General features: G+C 44.7%; 1 protein-coding gene and 1 long non-coding RNA gene across 3 annotated transcripts in view; one reads left to right on the top strand and one right to left on the bottom strand.

Moving 5' to 3' along the window:
- Positions 1–1,062: 1,062 nt before the first annotated feature.
- The window catches only part of LOC132454711 (uncharacterized), a 43,781-nt gene continuing 23,968 nt past the window's right edge, over positions 1,063–20,875 (top strand). The window contains exon 1 of the long non-coding RNA XR_009524981.1: positions 1,063–1,098. This is a non-coding gene — a long non-coding RNA (uncharacterized LOC132454711). The remainder of the gene's footprint in view (positions 1,099–20,875) is intronic.
- LOC132454691 (prostaglandin D2 receptor 2) lies at positions 9,719–14,625 on the bottom strand. 2 transcript variants are annotated; one of them, XM_060048206.1, is made up of 2 exons: positions 14,332–14,625; positions 9,719–11,960 (listed from the first exon to the last, which is right to left on the bottom strand). In XM_060048206.1, the coding sequence occupies exon 2, from the start codon at positions 11,944–11,946 to the stop codon at positions 10,681–10,683; it is 1,266 nt and encodes a 421-aa protein (XP_059904189.1). In that variant the 5' UTR covers positions 11,947–11,960; positions 14,332–14,625; the 3' UTR covers positions 9,719–10,680. The 2 variants fall into 2 exon arrangements, with proteins under 2 accessions (XP_059904189.1, XP_059904190.1); XM_060048207.1 differs by lacking the exon at positions 14,332–14,625 and adding an exon at positions 13,009–14,240.

Raw genomic sequence — 20,875 nt, 5'->3', positions numbered from 1 at the left:
GTGCGGGATTCCAGAATCATAACGATAACATTCAACGTGTCTATTAATATGGCAGCAACATTTTACACCAGTTTTAGAATGTTTACTACAACAGATGTTGAACACCAACATGCTTATGTAAATCAGCATAGTACGATATTCAGCTATCGACAGTTCTGCGTTGTGCGTCATAGCCTACGTCAGCCTACTCAGACAATGTTCTAAATAAAATGAAATGATAATATGATAAATATCATAAAAAGGGTGGATGTCAATAATTTAATGAAAAATCATGTTGTATGATAAAAATATATTAAAAAAAAAAAGTATTGATTTTTTTCAGAAAACCTTCTCACTTGCGGTTACAGCCAGAGGCCGCCAGGGGGGCGGGTGCTGCAGCACCCTAAGCACCCCCACTTCCCGCGTCCCTGACACACACACACACACATACACGCACACACACACACACACACACACACACACACACACACACACACACACACACCCACACACACACACACACACACACACACACACACACACACACACACACACACACACACACACACACACACACACACACACACACACACACACACACATATACATGGATTGTGTATATGCAGGGATTTTACCTGGAAAGTTCTTTTACATTTTTTTGAGGACCAGGGCTGGCTCCAGAATCCCATCCTGGTCAGGGAATATGCATTTTGAATAGATTGAATGAAAGAAAAATAAATCCAACAAAAAACAAGACATTTAAGACAAAGTAGTCAGTCTATGAATCACAAACACAGGTGTCAAACAAACCTTGATTGAAGGTCCTTCTCCATAAAATTCAAAGGGTAAGGCCGGTTCTGGTAACCTCCCCTTCTCTGATCCTCCTTTTGCTGCTCCTCGTTTCCTGGCAATGACTTTCTGAACCCTTGTTTGTTGCAACAGAGGTCTGGTACAAAAATAACAAATAGAACGCTGTCCAAATAATAATACAAACATCCTTTATTAAAATAAATACTGCAAGATTGCAGATTCCTTGTATGTTAAAATTACACAACCAGTATATGACACAACCAATTGATAAACATTTGAGAACAGGCTATTCATAAGTAATAGCTTAATGTTTGGGTTTCTGTCCATTTCTGAGTTGAGGATATGTAGATAATCAAACATCTGGAGTAAAAGACTACTGACCGAATGTTTGTGCATGTGAAGAGAAGATAAATAAATCGGCTTTTTAGCTTAACTTCAGAATGATCAGATTCATATGAAGCAAATGTATAAAATCACATCATATAACTGATCTATCAATCTGTTTTACATCGGGACAATTTACTTGGGGTCTTAACAGAGCCGGTGAATCCTTTAAAAGTGTTATGAAATCATTGTGGATTCGTGGAAAATTTATCAAATATAATGAAAATATAAATATGAAAATGTAACAAGAATGACAACAAACTACTGTACGTTAGTCATTGAGATGCTCTCAGGATAGAGTCCAATCTAGCTCAATAGAATAGTATTATAACCTGTACGACTTATTTTGGTGAGAAACTGCAAGTCTATACCATTGCATCGTTGGGTCTCGTCTTCAGAAACACACATCAACGTGATAGTGTGGGATATGCTACACGTGCTAACATTTAATACTTTTATTGTGTACAAATACTAAACGTAAACAATCATGGCCACCGACTTCTTCGTTATTCATGTCATTCAGGGTTTATCCAAGTGGTGCTCACTGCAGAGCCGAAAGGGCGGAGCTAGACCTAGTCAAGCTCCACCTCTCTGAACCCAGTCTAGCTCATTAGGTTTACGCTGGCAAATGAACCCAGTTGTGGTAAGGTTTAGGGGTTAACATTAGGGTTATGGTTAGGTTAAGGGGTTAAGGCTAGGGCCAGGGTTATGGTTAGGTTGATGGTAAGGTTTGGAGGTTAAGCCATGGATAGGTTTAGGGGTTAAGGTTATGGCTAGGCTGATGGTTAAGTAGAACAAATCAGGTTTCCGGTACCGATCGGGCAGTGAAACTGAAATGTGCGTCTCTCTTTTGTTCTTAGTTTTTTCCGTCCCGCCAAGAAAACATCCCTCATCCCAGACGTGTGACACGCCAGGGGCTTCTCCGGGGCTGCAGCTAGATGTTACTTGAACTTGTTCTAACAAAGGTGGAGCTGGACAAGGCAAAGCACCACCCAATGACTCTGCAGTGGGCAGCCTCTTGATGTATACATCGATTGTAAGCAAACAAAGCACACTCCACCCTATACCGATAAATGCTGATTCCCTGGAGTGTGCTGAGAATCTGCAGGCTTGTGCTTGCAGGTTAAAGGTTTCAAATGATTTCCAATGGAGTAAAATGGGATACCCGTAAAAGCAAAACAATAACTTTGAGCACCAGATGTAACACCACTGCATTTATTAATGAACTATAGTGACATTATGATGTAGGCTAAGGCCTATCTAAGAATCCTGACATTATAAATTAGTGTCACGCTTTTGCAACACGTATTGACTGAGTAGAGGAATGGTGAAGTTGCACATTACCAAAATGTACAACCAAATGTAGCTCATGGAACACCAAAGAAGCACTGAAATCCTCCTTAGTTCAGGATGACACAATATAATTCATAAGAATCCATAGAACTGACTAGATATAATATGCAACACAGCATTTAAATGTTGTCAGTAAGAGCTATACCACCTTGGACTTTATATGTAGTATGCACTGACTGCATATAGTATGCAACACAACCTTGAAATACTGTCAGTAAAAGCTATGGAGATACATTACCACACTGGACTCGTATGTCACAAGTCGTCCCATGTTCAGAACCAACCCCCTGGATGTTAGGTTTCGGTTGATTAGTCAACCGAAGCTCTTAATCACTGCATTTTGATTTAAGCTCTTCGTTCTCCTGCAGGATTCTGGGTAATTATTCCTTCAACTCATGGACCATTGTGTCCAAAAGTGCAGCAGTCTCTGCCAGGTGTCTCATTTGACGTGCGTCCCCCGACATCATTGAGCGTTTATATTTTAAAACCAGGAAATAAAAAGTGCTATTAGTTATAGTACTAATAGTTAATCACGTTTGTAGCCTACACTCAGATGTGAACTAATTCTTGCTTGCGGGTGTCTTATAAAAAAAAAAAAAAAAATAAACATTCGGAAGTAGGCTATGCTTTACTATTTTGCTTTAGGCCTAACAGCAGCTCTGCTAGTTGCATGCCTACAAACAGTGGCAGTTTTAGGCACGGGCGAAGCGGGCAGCCGCCCGGGGCGGCATTATTTCATGACATATGATGGGGGGCGGCACGAGCACTCCGCGCCGCGAAGCGGTTTTCTATGATCTCGTATCACTGTGCGGGAAATTGGCATATTGGCGCCCCCTCCGGCTGCAGGCGCCCCTGCTTGCAAGAAGGGGCCTTGCACAGAAACTGCGAGAAGAGGGCGCGGGGGACGGTTCATCTCTGCTTTTTCCCAAATGGAACGGACAAGGGAGGGAACGGGGGATCCACTGTTAGCGCGGATTGAAATCCTTATTGAAGCCTGCAGGGTTATGCGATAACATACGGAGGACTGCGATCGCTGAGCTGCCCCGCCACAACATTGCATGAGACGTTAACAGGGGCGGAGTGGGGCACTAATAGCCACCGGGAGAATCCTCCCCGGTCCGGCCCCACCCCCCTGCAACACCGTTTATTTATATATTTTTTCAGTAATAAAAAAAAAAAATTGGTAAAAATGAATGATATAATTATAATTAAGAAATTAAAAATGGGTAAAATAGGTCACAGTTCTGCTCTGTGCGGAAGAGAATTGGCGCTCCGAGAATTGGCGCACTTCCTTACAAGACCAGTAAACAAAAGCACTGTAGTGGCTGTAGTGGCTGTAGTGGCTGTAGTGCTCCCCGCACTACAGCCATCCGGAGGCGCAGAGCTTTTGGCCGTGATATTATCTATAAAATTATATTATACTATTATATAATATAGAACGTTATAAGGCGCTGTCACCTAGTGTGAGAGGAGAGTTGACGGAGTGACCTAGTTTCAAAGTTTATACCATTTATTCTCGGTAATACCGGTGTAACGTGTTGACACGACTAGACGACTACTACTACATGTTCCAAATCTGTTAACGTATTCTCCATCCATTAAAAGAGAAAGATCAGTTAAGTCATTTATTCGTCTGAAATATACCAGCCAGCACATACACATTTGACTAGCAGCTTGTGCTAGCTCCCGCCTAGCAATAACGTCAATGGTGGAGCTCTGGCTAATTCACCTGCACAACTCTTTAATGCCTGATTTCAGCACTTAGATGCATCCCCCTCCAGCATCCGCTTCTTCTTTATTCTGGCCTTTTCAGCCCCTCCTTTCTCTTTTCTCTTCTTGCCTTCCATGAGTGCCACAACAAGCAAAAGCAAGCAACCACGAACTTGCTCGCCTTCTCTGTCTGACGCGTCTTTAGGGCTATCCCCCTACATTTCCGAAAATGGACTTGACCTGCATCTGTTTATTGGATAAACGCATTTCCCAATCCCAGGAGTCTTTGCTCCATTACGTCAATTCAAGAACAAACATATTAAAGTAAACTGTAGTTCGTATTATTTATTCATGGCCATGAAAGTTCTGTAACGCCTGAAGAATGAAGAATTAAATGAAGTAAAAAAAAATAATATAAAAAAAAAACCATGAATGAGACATAGAGAGTAAGGAAGTGGTATAAATATTGGTTGGATGTTCTTGAGACATATATTGTTTATTTCGGGGATTTTCACGGCGTCTTGGCGGGGAATAAATTATGCTCAGGGCCGGCTTGCAGACGCCTCGCGGCCGCTCACAACTGTGGGCCGGTCCAACTGACTTCGCAGGCCGCCGCTACACAATTGTGGGCCGGTCCACCTGAACTCGCTGGCCGGCCGGCCGACCGGGATATCTCCCGATCGTCCCGACGGCCACTCCGCCTCTGGACGTTAAACTCAACTACAATCGCCGCCCACCATCATCCAAATCGTCAACAGACCAAAAGTCGGAAAGCCTACAGAAACTATAGATAGTTAACGTGACAATCACATAATAAAAAATATATATAAACTCGGAGCATTGATTTGCAAAAAAAAAAATTGGGAGCATGCTTTTGCAGGTAGTTCGCCGCCCCACCTGGTCATTTTGGACGGCACACGCCTATAGAGCAATACTCTAATTTATTTACTGGGCTAAAGTCAGTCACACCTCGAACAAACGACTAGAAGCACATGAAGTAATATACTGCATGGCCACTAGGGGTCACCATGATAACATATTGCTACGCTCTGTACTACCTTAACCGCAGACGATTGTGAAATTATCCACACACACACACACACAAAATAATGAATCTTATTCTACTTCATTTAAGAATGCTCGATTCTGATTGGCTGGGAGGGGTGCATTAATCCGGCATATTGCCCGCTGACTTGTCGGGTTCTAATCGCTGCTGACTGAGCACAGTAGATCAATACGCCGCTCGTATCGTTTTCTATCACATACATTTCAAACATGAGGTCCATTGTAAAAATAAAATGTGCCTGTTCTAAACACATGCTAGTTTCAGCATGTGTGTGTGTATATGTGTGTGAATGTGTATATGTGTGTGTGTGTGTGTGTGTGTGTGTGTGTGTGTGTGTGTGTGTGTGTGTGTGTGTGTGTGTGTGTGTGTGTGTGTGTGTGTGTGTGTGTGTGTGTGTGTGTGTGTGTGTGTCTGTCTGTCAGTAAATTGTAATTTCGATTTTTTAAATCCCATACAAATAGACGGTTGGTAGTGATGCATCTATTGAGGCCCCTACAATATTTGAATACTTCAATGTTTGTTGAGCAGGCTGTTTAGCTTTTGGCCCCAATTCATTCAGAGAAGAAGAATAAGAACTGAAGAGAAAGTTATTCCGCAAACTTTCACTTCAGTGTGCGCACGTTTAACTGAATATCTTATCCCTGCACTCTTTTAATCTTACGCCACTAATCTTCCTTTACATTCCAATCAATCTCTGGTCCCTCCCTCACTCTGTGCTCTTAATCCCCCCCCCACTGTGCCTCGTGTTCCAGCTGCTGTTCAGGATATAGATTTCCCGCAAACAAGAAACAAATATGTAACCACTAGTCGAATGTATTTGTCAATGTGTTCAGCAGCTCAACACTCCCACAACACAACACAAGCATTGTAGGAATTTTGCATACAGGAACCATTTGCATCCCAAAGTATGACACATGACTCCATATAAGGCCAAAGCTTAACCATTTGAGTCAGTGGGTGTCGAAAGAAGAGCACAAAAGTCCTTTTCAATGTGGCCCAGTTAAAACGTCATTCTGGTGATACAAGTGTCCAGATGTGAATATACATTACTCAACACATAAGACTTATAATCCATCAAACACGTTCGGCATACTGACCACACTGGGAACATGTCTACATTCATGTTGGCCTACAATGTTATACAGAAGACAGCAGGTGTGCATATTCAAAACAGCTGTATCAAGGAAATGTTTAAACATACAAATCGATCAATCCTTCTGAATTAAAATATAAAAAAATAATTTTAGTCCGATAACGACCTGAATTTCTATCAACTGAATGAAGATTGCAGGTAATGATGAATTTTTTATGATTATTATTCAAAGTCTAGAGTCTAGACTTTGAATAATAATGATAAAAAATTCATATTCATGTATTGACTTTTTTTTGTTGCATGAATATAGGAACTAGACATTCTAGACTCTAGACTGTCTAGTTCCTATATTCATGCAAAAAAAAAAGTCAATACCTAAATGATTAAATTATTTCAACCCAATGTTACATCAGAACCAGAACAAGAAGTTCCAAGAATAACTACTTCCCTGTTGTTGTCAGTCAAACACAAGCCTTCCTGTTTGGTGGTTGACCCATCAAAGGGCCTATTCACCGGAGAGACACCTGGGTGAGGCTCTGGACATTAATCATGGCTCTGTTTGATAACCGTATCGCAGCACACCAACAGACACTACTAGTCGACGGAATATGCCTTTATCTACCATGCTGGTGCATGGTAGATAAAGGTGTCATGCTGGCCAGACAGAAACTTTCACTGGGAGAATTTTGAAAAGGCTCCATGAACGTCATTATTTAAACACCAATTTAGAACCAAATGAATGAATTCTGTGTATCGTGGCTTCACCTTCTCATGTTGGGGGGGGGGGGGGGGGGGGGGGGTTGGGTTATGTAGCGCAGAGGTTGCCAAAAATGCAAACATGTTACATGCAATCTAACAACTGCATATAGACTTATGGCATGTAAAAGAGTGACAGTATTGCAAAGTAAATTGAGTTTACTTGAAAAAAATAAATAATAATAATAATCTTTCTCTGCGGACCGGTACCAAATGACCCACGGACCGGTACCGGGGCTTGGGGACCGCTGGTGTAGATGGTGCCCCTGCAACATTAATGTAGCTAAGACATTCATCACGATGACTCACGATGAAATCATTTGAAAAAACAAAAAAGTCCATATCTGTGTGCTTTATCAAAAAGATACACACCCAAATGTGGATGGAAGCATTTACATTTTAGGGGATTTTTACTGACGCTTTTATCCAAAGCGACTTAGCTACGGGGGGGGGGGGGGGGTGTAGGGATGCAAGAATGGGTAGATGAATGAATGAATGGATGGATGGATGGATGCTTGGATGGATGAATATTAGGACTATATCAACGGTGGGCACAAGTTGAAACATGGATGGATAATGGATGGATGAGTGAATGAATTGTTGGATAAAAGATGAATAGAAGTGGTTGGATGGGGAGATGATGTTGGATGCAGGGATAATGGATTGGTTGGATGCACATTGTTGGGCGTGGATTTAAGGTTTGAGTTCCATACGATGGGAGAAGGAGGGGTGACACAGTGGACGAGGGGGCGGGATCATTCTAGTTCACCAGGTCAGAGAAGTCCCCGAACGCAAGTGATCAACGCTTGCGCACGCACTGTCAGACACACACACACACACACACACACACACACACACACACACACACACACACACACACACACACACACACACACACACACACACACACACACACACACACACACACACACACACACACACACACACACACACAAACCAACACAAACACACACACACACACACACACACACCAACCCCCACTCCCAATCACCCCAAAAATTGTCCAAGCTTAAATAGATTTTTTTTTTGGTCTAGACATACGCACTTGTGAAAATAAGCTCTATCAATAACCGTTTACCCGACATGTTTCATAATCACTCACTATACTGCAACCCCTCCTTACCAGATACACATCAATATAGATCTGGGATTGTCACAGGAGCAGAAGGCAGTTGGACTTGTATTCGTGTGTGTATGTGTATTCATAGGTTTTAATGGTTGTTTTGTGTCAAATGTCCCGGTTAGGACACTCTGTACTAACACACCTTTAGAGATTGAAGTCTTTATTCTGCTATTGAAAGTCTTTCAAAGCAGAGCTATAATTCCATTCTTTTTTTTTGTCTGTGCGATTACAATCACCTCTGTATCCAACAGTGCAATCAGGGCACAGGGGAATGATGCTCTGACACATAAGAGATGTTAAATGGTGCACATACCTGGTCTTCTGACTGGAAGAGAAGGACTCCCTGTATGGGGATCTATTTTGGCTGCTCCTTTAGAATTTTCTTGAATCATACATGGGTGATAAGGAGAACATGAATATACTTATCTCATTTTGCATCTTCATTGATTCCAGAACCCTTGTCACTTTATGTGTGGATGTTATGACTTCAACAGGATTGGACTTGACTTTGGGCGTGACAACATTATGATGCCATTCCGAGATTTCCACATTGACTAGGTCTGTGTACTTTTCGTCCTGGTTTAAATTCCACTTTCTAATTTAGTTTTTCTTTCAGTTCGTACCTTTTGTTCATGCAAAGTATAATTCTGCTGAATAAGTTAAGGTTCATGCAACTTTATTCAGTTGCAACAAGCTTTACAAACCACACTGGCGATGGAAGTATAACGGTGAAAGCGCTTGACATTGCAAGCGGTCAGGTGAAAAGATTGATGATTAAGAAAATCAATGATGAAGAAAATCGAAATTACAATAAGATATCTTTACATCCCCACCATTACATTTGAATACCCCCCCCCCCCCAGCCTGCCTCTTGTCATATCTTTACATCCTCATCTTTATGTTTTAATTATGGCAAGCATTACCGCAGCGGTTCTCGTCACACGGGACAGGGCGTGCAAGTTTGCTCGTGCACAAAGGAGTGTTTGATGCAGGCGTGACAAAGTTCATGCAACAATGCAATCCGACTATCAACCACACAGATTATTATCTGATTAACCCCTTGTTATGTTTATGCTTCTTAAAACTTGCTCCAGTTGTGTTTGTTATTAGTTTGCCTTATTTTTAGTTCAAGGGTTACAAATAAGGTAATAAGGTTACATCTGTTGGCGTGTGAACAAGCTCACATTGTCACTTGTCAATTCATCAGTCCTTCGATCTTTGTACTTAAACAATTTCCAACAACACACAAACTGCCCTAACAACAATCAGGACTGTCACTTTCATTTCCGCAGCGAGTGAATCACCAATCTACGCCCTGACAGGTGGCATTTTGTTTGGGTACTACAGTTTATTTTGAAACTTGTCTGATAGCCAGGGTTTCAGCCAATTGTAACCATCATCATCAGCCATTTATAACAGGAAGTGACAGGATGAAGCCTAATTTAAGACAGAAATTCATTGCTGTATAGACGATATACAGCAAGTGGAAATGCTGGTTTTGGGCGTTTCAGTAAGTGTAAGCTTGACTTAGCTTGAAGCTAAATATTATTAAAGGTACAATACATAGAATTTAGTAACGTCTATCGGAACGGACTTGGCAGAAATGGAATAGAATATTCATAAGCATGTTTTAATTAGTGCATAATCCATGAAAATAAGAATCCAATAATAATCCTATTTGGATATAGTCCTATCTAAATAGGGAGCGGGAGCTCGCTATTTAGATTTATCCTCGTTGGTGTTTCACCACCAAGTTGCTACAGTAGCCCAGACCGGACAAAATACTTTAGAGGTCGTGTTGTAATGCGTAACCATAATGACTATCTTAGTTTTAAGCTAGGACCAACTACATGCCAGTACAAGCCACTGTAGCTTTGGCTAAGTCATGGGTAATGACAAGGTGAAAGGATCAGTTTGTTGCAACATGCAACCTCAATGTAAGATCCTAAACATTGCACCTTTAATGTTCAACTGGGCGGCATGAGGCTAAGAAGATAGAGCGGGTTGGCTGGTAACCGGAGGGTTGCTAGTTCGATCCCCGGCTCCTCCTAGCTGAGTGTCAAGGTGTCCCTGAGCAAGACACCTCACCCTCACTGCTCCCGACGACCTGGCTGTCGCCCTTTCTTTCTGACTCCGCTGTCGGCGTGTGAATGTGCTCATGAATAGGTGAATGTAAGGCAGCATTGTAAAGCGCATTGAGTTCCCACTGGTTAAAAAAAGCGCTATATAAATGCAGTCCATTTAACTGTTATCATTCAGAACTTGGTCCTAGCACGCATCTTTAGTACTTGTCGTAAGCTGGCGGAGCAGGGCGGGGAGGTGAAGGGGTCAAGCGAATGCGGGGCCAGGCGTGATTCCCCTGAATGGTTTGGTGATCCCGGAGGTTCACGTGAGGTTTAGGTCCCGGACGCTGCTCCTCCTCCTCTGTCGCATCGTCTTGCCGAGCCCTCTGCTCCCGTCCTCCTCCACCAGGCCTTCGAACAGCGCCCCTAGGCTGTGGCGGATCCGCACGCAGAAGTTGGGGCAGCTGAAGGCGTACAGGATGGGGTTCAACACGGGGTTCAGAAACGCAAACAAGGTGGCAAAGGGCAGCCCCACCTCCACCAGCTTCACCCTCTGGGGCCAATAGTGGGCCGACACCTCGATGAGGCAGAAGATGTGGTACGGTGCCCAGCACAGTATGAACGCCGCGATCACCGACGTCACCATCTTGGTGAAGCTCTGGGACAGCAGGTTGTTCTTGGGGTGCTTCGGGCGCGCGGAGGGCGACACGGGAGGCGCAGGCGTCCGAGTAAAGAACGAAGTGGATGTTTGCCGCGAGAAGAAAGGTTTGCCGGCGTCCGGAGCCTTGACGGTCATCGCCCCCGTCTCCATCAACCCTCCGGCTGGCATGGAGCCACTTTGCTTCCTCCTCGTCTGCCTCTTGCTCAGGCTGACCCAAAACAGGATGTAGCTCCCCGCGATCACCACCAGGGGCGCCAGGAACGCAAACAGCATCTTGGAGATGCCGGTGGAGGCCTGCCGCACCTTGCAGTCCCACCCCAGCGTGTCCGCGGAGGACGTGTACAAGGCGAAATGGTGGTAGCACAGCTTCCTGCCGTCGAGCTTCGTCACCACCGAGCGGAACAGGAAGTAGGGCAAGGTGTTGACCGCCGCCCACGCCCAGCCCAGGGCGCACACCTTCCAGGCGGTCGCCACCGAGCGGTGGTTCTGGCACCACACGGGCCTGACCACCAGGAGGCAGCGGTCCAGGGAGATGGCGGCCAGCAGGAAGGCCGACACGAACATGTTGAGGAAGAAGATGGAGGTCTGGGCGGAGCACAGCGCGCCGCCCAGCTCCCAGCTGTGGTTGGAGTGGAGGTAGTGGGTGAAGAGGGGCAGCGTCAGGGTGGCCAGGAAGTCGGACAGGGCCAGGTTCAGCACCCAGACGGAGGCCACCGTGCGCTGGCGCAGGCGGAAGCCCACCACCCACAGGACCAGGGCGTTCTCCAGGATGCCCAGGCAGGAGACGAGGCCCAGGACCGACACCACGACCCGGTTGGCGCCCGTGTTGTTGTTGAGGGAGTGATTGCACATGGCCACCATCAGGGGGCAGAAGAGCTGCTGGCTGGGGGGCCCGAGGGCGGAGGTGGTGGCGGTGGTGTTGCACATCGGTTCAGCCCTCCCTACGGGGAAAGAAACGAGGGCTGTCATCGAGTCGGTAAACTACCCAGTGGTGAACTGCTGTTTCTTTTTGTTTTGTGTTTTAAGTATCTATCTACAAGTGTGACGGTGGAAGTGCCTATAGGCTATGTATTAAAAGTGCCTTTGTGTGTTTTGTTTGCCTCTTTTGTGTATTTTGTCTCCGTGTAACACGTTTGTGACTGTATGATGTGGAAATAAAATAAACGTATTCCAAGTGATCTGTTGTCATGTCATGGGAACTTACGATGCTAACTAACAAAATAGCTTGCCCGGGTGAAGGGGGAGGGAAACAGGAACACAAGGGGGGGAACAAAAACAGGAGAAAGCAAGGACGCGAGGAAGGGAGGACGAGAAAACAAAACGGAGGGAAACAAAACAGAACGTTTACATGATGAAACCTTCTGCTTTGTTCAGTTATTTATATTAACATTTGGGGCATTTAGCAGACGAATTTATCGAAAGTGAGTTAGCACATTTGTAAGATAAGAAGTTGAAACATTATATCTCTGTCGGTACGGTAAGGATGTTCATCGAACCAAGTTCCAAGCACTAACAATCACTAGGTTAACCCATTCCCCGTATACAACAAAGACAGCGAGGATAAGATGCTACACAAATAATTACTAGAACTACGACATACAATAAGTGCGTACATTAAGTGACAGTAGAACATACGATAAGTAGGAGGGCTGGGAGGGAGTGGCTACAGGTGAGTCTTCTAAGTCAAGCTTAAACTTTACGGTGCTGGAACAATGGGCATAACTCAGAGGGCATGTACAGAGATACTCCTTGGGAAAATCCCAGGGAAACCTCAGTAATGAGATATGTAAGAGGGAATACTGTTACAACAAGGTGAGAATATAAGGTGTTGCACCACATTACATGAGTGAGTGTGTGCATGTTAAAACGTGTACATTTTACCACTGAAGTCTGCGAAAATCGGAAACCACAAAAACAGCTAATTTCCTCCAGAGATAATATCATCATTCATGACTGACACAGTGTGTAAGAGAGTGTGATCATACTGACTTCATGATCTTGGTATTTCAGCAGTCAATCAAATCGACACACACGGCCATCAACACCTGCTTTGCCATCACGTAGACGGATGATTTAGCATCTAAAGGCCTACCAAACCTGCTCCACAGTGAAATGAATGGTATGTCATGCTCTGTACAGTACACGCAGTCACACGTAGAAGTACAGCCGAGGCCAACTGCTTCACATACCATTCGGTCGACGTCTTCCTTCTAGGTTATAGAAATGTGTAGCTGTCTAGCTATAGCCACTGTGCCTTTCCTTATCAAGGGACAGTCATGCTTTCCTATCAGTGTCCACAGCATGTCAAAGCCTGTCCCGATGACCTGGTCTCATACCTGCTCTGGAGCAGCTGTTCTGACGAGACGAGGCAAGAGGAAAATAACCTAGACACTGTTGTGCCATCAACAGTGTCTGACTAGTGCCCGCAACAAATTGCTACATTAACCTGTGTGTACGTGACTATGTTGTTCCTGGACAATCCTTACTGACACTATGATAGAAGAGAGGGAGAATTATGTGATTGGCTCGGGCTAAAGTAGGCCTACAGCAGGGTCAAAATTGCTTCAATGGAGTTGCACATTATTGAAGAGTAAGAATAATGTTTAATTTCATTCTTTCTGCCACTAAATATGTGTGATTCATCTTCTAAAATACATTAATGCCTGCATGAGGCAAACCGAAAATGTGGAAGCGCTTTCCCAGCAATGTTGAACACAAAAAGGGTAAACACCTGACCCCTTCAATGACAATGTTTCACGACAAACTAGAGCACTCATTCTTCTGTTCCAACTATAAGCAAACATGCCTCGTCTGACTTATCAGTAGAGTAGCATAGTGAACACAATCTATTTATCTTTACCCACTTCCTGCGCTATCTTGGTCCATCTGCGACACTCTCAAAGCAGAACTGAGAACACAGATACTTAAAACAAATCATTTAAAAATATCACACCAGGTTAGTTGCAGACCTGTTCTACATGTTTCATATTTTAAAACAAAAGCACACAATGCATTTCATACAACATCATCTTCTATAATTATAGCTGCATGACTCGCGGTTCTGAGAGCCTGGCCGCCGGCGTGGCTAAGCTTCTCCAAAATAAAAAAGTTTAAAAGTTAAAAAATTGTTCCAAATCAGGTCTACGTCCAAATCGATGTTCGTTTCCAATTAAGACATATCTGACGATATTGTATGTTTGTTAATAATAATAATAATAATAACAATAATAATAATAGGCCTAATAATAATAATAATAATAATTAAAAAAACGCTGAAATATAAATGTAACATCAACTAAGGGCAATACTCACTCTGAATTCAGATTGCGTTCGAGGACCCGAGACACCTTCGGGAGACACCTTCAATGTACAGAGTCGGGCTCTTTATGTCCACCATGAGTTCACTGTCCGACGGCGCTCATCTCTGCGCTCCTGACGCTTGTCTCTCTCCAGAAGCATCTCTCCGCTCCTGACGCGTCCCTCTCCAGACACACACACTTCATTGTATGAGAGCGAGTGTGACCCGCCCTTTGACGCTCCTGATGTCTGGCTGATAAGTGAGCGAGTCAAGAAAGAGCGGTACCAGACTGTTGAACCACAGGGTCGGAGTCTTGGCTCAAGTCTTGGCTCAAGCTTAAAAACGAGGGCAAATCCCTATTCCAAGAATTGCATGTGTGCATGGCCGGGCATCTATAGTTATAGGCGACTTGTCAGAACTACTTCGATGTTTGTACTTTAAAACACCCACTTGAAAAATGTAATCATAATTGAGTTTATGACCCTCTAAATCCGCATTAAGTAGTTTGAGCCTACCACTTATCCTGTTGAAATGCTATTTTATCCATAACGAAACTAACCTGAATGTCTAATGCAAGCAGGGAGCGTTTATATTATGGTAGATGTCACCATCTAGTGTTACAAATAAGTACTACATGGAATTGATGACGCGAGGTAAGCTGTGCCATGGGCTGTGCTACAAACACTTCAAGGAAGATGAATAGGTCTCTTAACCCTCATAGGGTGTTCGTGTTTTTGTTACACAGGAGGTGCTGCTGGGTCTGGTGGACCCATTGCATTTTAGGCCTTTTAATTCACCATAATCTAATTTTTTTTTTTTAAATACTCACCAGATGGTTACTTCATCCCAATTGCAAGTAATATAAACAACACATATGTTAAATTTGTTCACTTTACCTTTGTTAAATCACATTTATGAATAGAGGTGCCACTCGTTTTTGTTTCTTTTTGCATTAAAATGCAACAAAATAAGGAAATGCCTCATAAAACAGGCATAACTGGGAAATAATCAACATCATTAGAAATTGAAACATACTCAATAACATCTGTCTGAACAACACATTAAAGCCTTTGAACACGGCCATTATACGTATATCAGACTATACCACACATGAGGGGCAGAGTCTCACTGTGTGTGTATTGCATATGTATTTTTTGCACTGGTTGCATATATTGTGTTTCTCTGTCCATCATGGGTCCACACACTTCACAGCGTTTCTTTTTGGCTGACGGGCTGGTCCTACATCTGGCTGCTTGCGGGTTGTTCCTGGGGCTGGCTGCTTGCGGGTTTTTCCTGGGCCTGGCTGCTCGCGGGTTGTTCCTGGGGCTGGCTGCTTGCGGGTTATTCCTGGGGCTGGCTGCTTGCGGGTTGTTCCTGGGGCTGGCTGCTTGCGGGATGGTCCTGGGGTTGGCTGCTCGCGGGTTGGTCCTGGGGTTGGCTGCTCGCGGGCTGGTCCTGGCTGCTCACGGGATGGTCCTGGGGCTGGCTGCTTGCGGGTTGTTCCTGGGGCTGGCTGCTTGCGGGTTGTTCCTGGGGCTGGCTGCTTGCGGGTTGGTCCTGGGGTTGGCTGCTCGCGGGTTGGTCCTGGGGTTGGCTGCTCGCGGGCTGGTCCTGGCTGCCCACGGGATGGTCCTGGGGCTGGCTGCTTGCGGGCTGGTCCTGCCTGCTCACGGGATGGTCCTGGGGCTTGCTGCTCGCAGGCTTGTCCTGGCTGCTGAAGGGCTAGGCCTGAGGCTCTTTTACGTTTCGGAGCTGGCTGATGCTCATCCTCCTCTTCAAACTCTGAAATGTTATCCTCACTTTCCGAACTTATTTCCTCTGCATCACCATCAAAACCCTCTGTCTCTTCAAATATCAGCTGTAAGGCAGTCTGAACAGAGAATTGCTTTGCCATCTTGATCAGTTGTGGTATGGAACCACGCTGACAGAGCTTTTTTATAGTGTCAGGTCCCCAAGCTTGATAGTGTTGGGTGCTCCAATTTTGCAACCTTGTGCGGGAACAGTGGGTGCACACTGTGGGTGCTCACACCAAGGGCCCAGCTCTCACCTGCTTTACTCTTTCCCCCTCTCTCTTTCACACACACACACACACACACACACACACACACACACACACACACACACACACACACACACACACACACACACACACACACACACACACACACACACACACACACACACAGAGGAAGAAGGGAAAATGAGGGTGCACAGAACCTATGATTTCCACACTTAAACTAGCTCCGGGTCCACTGGACCCGAACACCCTGTGTGTAATAGAAATGTGATGGGGGGGTATACAGGGGGGGGTCATTGAAAATGTTTTCTGATTCATGTTCCTCACAGAAAATGAGCCAAAGCCAATGAATCTTAGTTCAAAATAATAATTATTTGTATCACTTTTATAAAGCTAAAAACTGAAAATGGGTCCCACAGACCCGAACACCTTATAAGGGTTAAAGAGGTGTGCCTTTTGCAGACCAAATAGTTTCATCGAATTGGCCTATCAATAGCTTTTGATGCAAGAACAAACGTCTATAGTGCCTACAAACGATAACCCTGTATTTGAACCACTGGTACAATCAGTGCCGATGGACTCATATTTTGTCATTTACTTTGGAACAGTAGACACTAAAGCTAAACCCTGTGCTTGCCTGGATGCTATTGGGCTGCTCAGTTGTGGTCAAGTTGTGGTCAATTACAAGAAAAGCTTCCCAACTTTTCTGCTCCCTTACATTGGATTATTGGACATTCTTGTCCACGCAGTGAAGCGCAGGAGGAGAGGGAAACGAGCTGGACCGCTAGTGCGTCTCAGTCAGCGCGGAAATCGTATGCCGTTACCCGGATTATTTCTTTCCAATGTGCGCTCACTGCAGGGCCGGCGCTCGGCATAGGCGAGCTAGGCGACCGCCCAGGGCGACAAATTCGTTTGGGGCGCCCTCTGGTGGCACCCTTAATTAGTCAATTAAAATATACCACGCGAACGGAGAAGGGAGGAGGCGCGGGAGCAATCGCCAGGGCGGCCCGAAACCGTCATCGTAATACGCAGGACAATGCAACAATATCCTGAGTGTGGAGCAGACAAACCCGGACTCCTTAGTTATTGTTCTTGGGGACTTTAACAAAGGCAACCACAGCCACGAACTCCCCAAATATAAACAGTTTATTAAATGCCCGACCAGAGAGGAGAATATTCTGGATCACTGCTACACCACAATAAGCAGTGCATATCAACCCGTCCCCCGCGCTGCACTGGGCCTCTCTGACCACGTCATGGTCCACCTGATCCCCACATACAGGCAGAAACTCAAGCTATGTAAACCTGTTGTGAGGACATCCAAGCAGTGGACCAGTGAAGCGGTGGAGAACCTTCAGGCGTGTTTTGACTGCACCGACTGGGATGTGTTCAGGTCTGCCACCAACTGTCTGGACGAGTACACAGAGGCTGTGACGTCATACATCAGCTTCTGTGAAGACTGTTGTATTCCATCACGCACCAGGGTGAGTTATAACAACGACAAACCCTGGTTCACAGCCAAACTCAGGAAGCTATGGCTGCAGAAGGAGGAGACGTTTAGGAGGGACAGAGAAAGGTTTATAGAGTTAAAGTACGCGTTTAGCAAGGCCGTGCGTGAAGCTAAACGTCAGTACTCTGAGAAGCTCCAACATCAGTTCTCAGCCAAAGACTCTAGATCTGTTTGGAAGGGACTCAAGTAAATCACCAACTACAAACCAACCCCCCCTCGCTACATCCACAACCTGCGCCTTGCAAATGAGCTAAATGTGTTCTACTGTCGCTTTGATAGGCAAAGGGACAGACCTGACACCTTCCCCCAGCCTCATCCCTCTGACTCCCCCACCACCAGCTCTACAGGACCTCCACACCTTCAATCCTCTGTGTCCCCTAACCTCCCCCACCACAGTGAAGACTCTCTGCCTGCAGGAGTGGGACGTCCACAGGCTCTTTAAGAGTCAGGACCCCGGCAAAGCAGCCGGCCCAGACTCTGTCTCTCCATCCACCCTGAAGCACTGAGCCGACCAGCTGTTTCCAGTGTTCACGGACTTCTTCAACTCCTCGCTGGAGACCTGTCACGTGCCAGCCTGCTTCAAAGCCTCCACCATCATCCCCGTCCCCAAAAAACCAAGGACCACAGGACTCAATGACTACAGACCCGTCGCCCGGACCTCTGTTGTCATGAAGTCATTTGAGCGCCTTGTGCTGTCCCACCTGAAAGCCATAACTGTCCCACTCCTGGACGCCCTGCAGTTCGCCTACAGAGCCAACAGGTCTGTAGACGATGCAGTAAACATGGCTCTGCACTACACCCTCCTCCAGCATCTGGACTCCCCAGGAACATATGCCAGAATCCTGTTTGTGGACGTCAGCTCTGCCTTTAATACGATCCTCCCAGCTCTGCTTCGGGTCAGGCTCTCCCAGCTCCATGCGCCCAATTCCACCTGCAGGTGGATCACTATCAAAGCGACAGTAGAACACATTTAGCTCATTTGCAAGGCGCAGGTTGTTGATGTAGCGAGGGATGGTTTATAGTTGGTGATCTACTTGAGTCCCTTCCAAACAGATCTAGAGTCTTTGGCTGAGAACTGATGTTGGAGCTTCTCAGAGTACTGACGTTTAGCTTCACGCACACGGCCTTGCTAAACGCGTACTTTAACTCTATAAACCTTTCTCTGTCCCTCCTAAACTTCTCCTCGGGTTAATAGGCCTACAGGACTGAATGGGCTGCTGGAGCTCTGAACGTCAAACATCGCCGGGGTGGCATAACATTGTAGTGAATTGAACCCCCTCCCCGTCTGCAGACAACGCTGAAGGGTACCTTTCCTGTCAGCGACCGACGCTAAAGTGCCCTTGCCAACAGTCGGTATACGTTCTAGGAGTGAGACTGTGTTGTCAATACACACCGAATACACACTCAGGAGGAGGGATGACCTCTCACACATGATAACTTAATGGATTATTTGAAATAACCCTGCCTCGTTAAATGTGTCCGTGCACATCTCTCAGAGTTATAGCCTACTAGCCACCAGACAGTGATGAGAAAAAAAGAAAAGAGTCACGTTGACTACAAAGAAACGTATTAATTACAAGCCTAAACTGTTGGAAATACAACGATATGGGGGCGAGAGCGTGCACTGCGCAGACCTTATGAAGTCGAAGAAAAATCTCCCGATTGAAATGCATTGGTTGAATATTGAATTGATTAAATATTAAAATATATATTATCTAGGCCTATATATATATTTTAATATAAAATGATTTAGTTATAATATTATAAGCAGACATGTAGCTTTTAATCAATTATCGTATTAACAAGATGATGCAGAGCGTGCACTGCGCAGCCCGCCCCCCCCTTCTGAAGTAGAAAGAAATCTCCAGATTGAAATGCATTGGTTTAATATTGAATTAATTTAATATTAAAATATATATTAGATGCTGTATATATAAATATACAATTATTTAGTTAGCCTATAATATTTAGACCATGTAGCTTTTATTTAATTATCGTTATAACAAGATCTGTAGCCTAACTGACCGTTGAAAATCCACTTCCACCATGTCTAAGTGTGGTTCAGGTATACCAGACAATATAAAAATATTCATAATATAAAAACAATGTAAAAATTAAGGTTATCGGCCGAATTCGGTCAAAGTTCTGCCTCTGCTGGCCCACAACTAGATCGTCTCATTTCCTCATTACAAGCTTTCATTTAATTATATTAAAATGATTATGACCATGGAGCCTTTATTTTCTTGCCGTTACCATAACATCCTTTCTCGTTATATCGATATGAATTCTCGAAACACAGTGGAAAAGAGAGAGAGGGAGCCATAGAGAGGGACACTGATGCACTGCGGAGCCAAGTAACTGATGGGCTTGAGAGGCCTCCTATATAATGAATATTTATATATATAGGGTTAACATCAGAGAAATGCTTCCATTCAGAATGTATTGGTTTACATTTCGTTCTGTGGAGCACGGTTATTTGTATTAATTTATTTATTTTCAGTTTTTGAGGAGGTCTGCTTCAGAAATGCAAAAATGGAAATATTGACATGTACTGTATATAACTAGAGGGTGCCCTGTCTGTGCACACCCCTTCTGAAGCCTCTCTCTCTCTCTCGTTTCGTTTTGTGGAGCACTTTAATTGTCTGAGAAATGCGCGTTCTGTCGAGCACGCTCGTTTCAGTTTTTGAGGAGGTCTGCTTAAAAAACGGAAATATTGACATATATACAACTAGAGGGTGCACTGTACTGTCTGCGGACACTTTCTCTTTCTCTCGTCTGAAAAACGCTCCCATTCAGAATGCATTGGTTTACATTTCGTTCTGTGTAGCACGAAAAAAGTCTGACAATCGTGCTCTGGGAAACTAATCAATAGATTAATGTTTGTGCGCATGTGCACGAAATCGCGTGATACCGGGTTGGATCTCCACCTTATTAAGTACCAATCACATTGATCTGTGTACATATATGCATACATGAACATACTACAAGCCCTCATCTCAAAACTATAATATAACAGAGAGAAGGATAAATG

This window comes from Gadus macrocephalus, chromosome 3 (assembly GCF_031168955.1).
Source record: "Gadus macrocephalus chromosome 3, ASM3116895v1".
NCBI lineage: Eukaryota > Metazoa > Chordata > Actinopteri > Gadiformes > Gadidae > Gadus > Gadus macrocephalus.
Note: the sequence above shows the minus strand (reverse complement) of the source record. Positions and strands in the feature narration are given on the sequence as shown.

What these genes read in the sequence shown, in the direction of transcription:
- LOC132454691 (XM_060048206.1), bottom strand. Translation starts at nt 11,946, where the DNA reads ATGTGCAACACCACCGCCACCACCTCCGCCCTCGGGCCCCCCAGCCAG.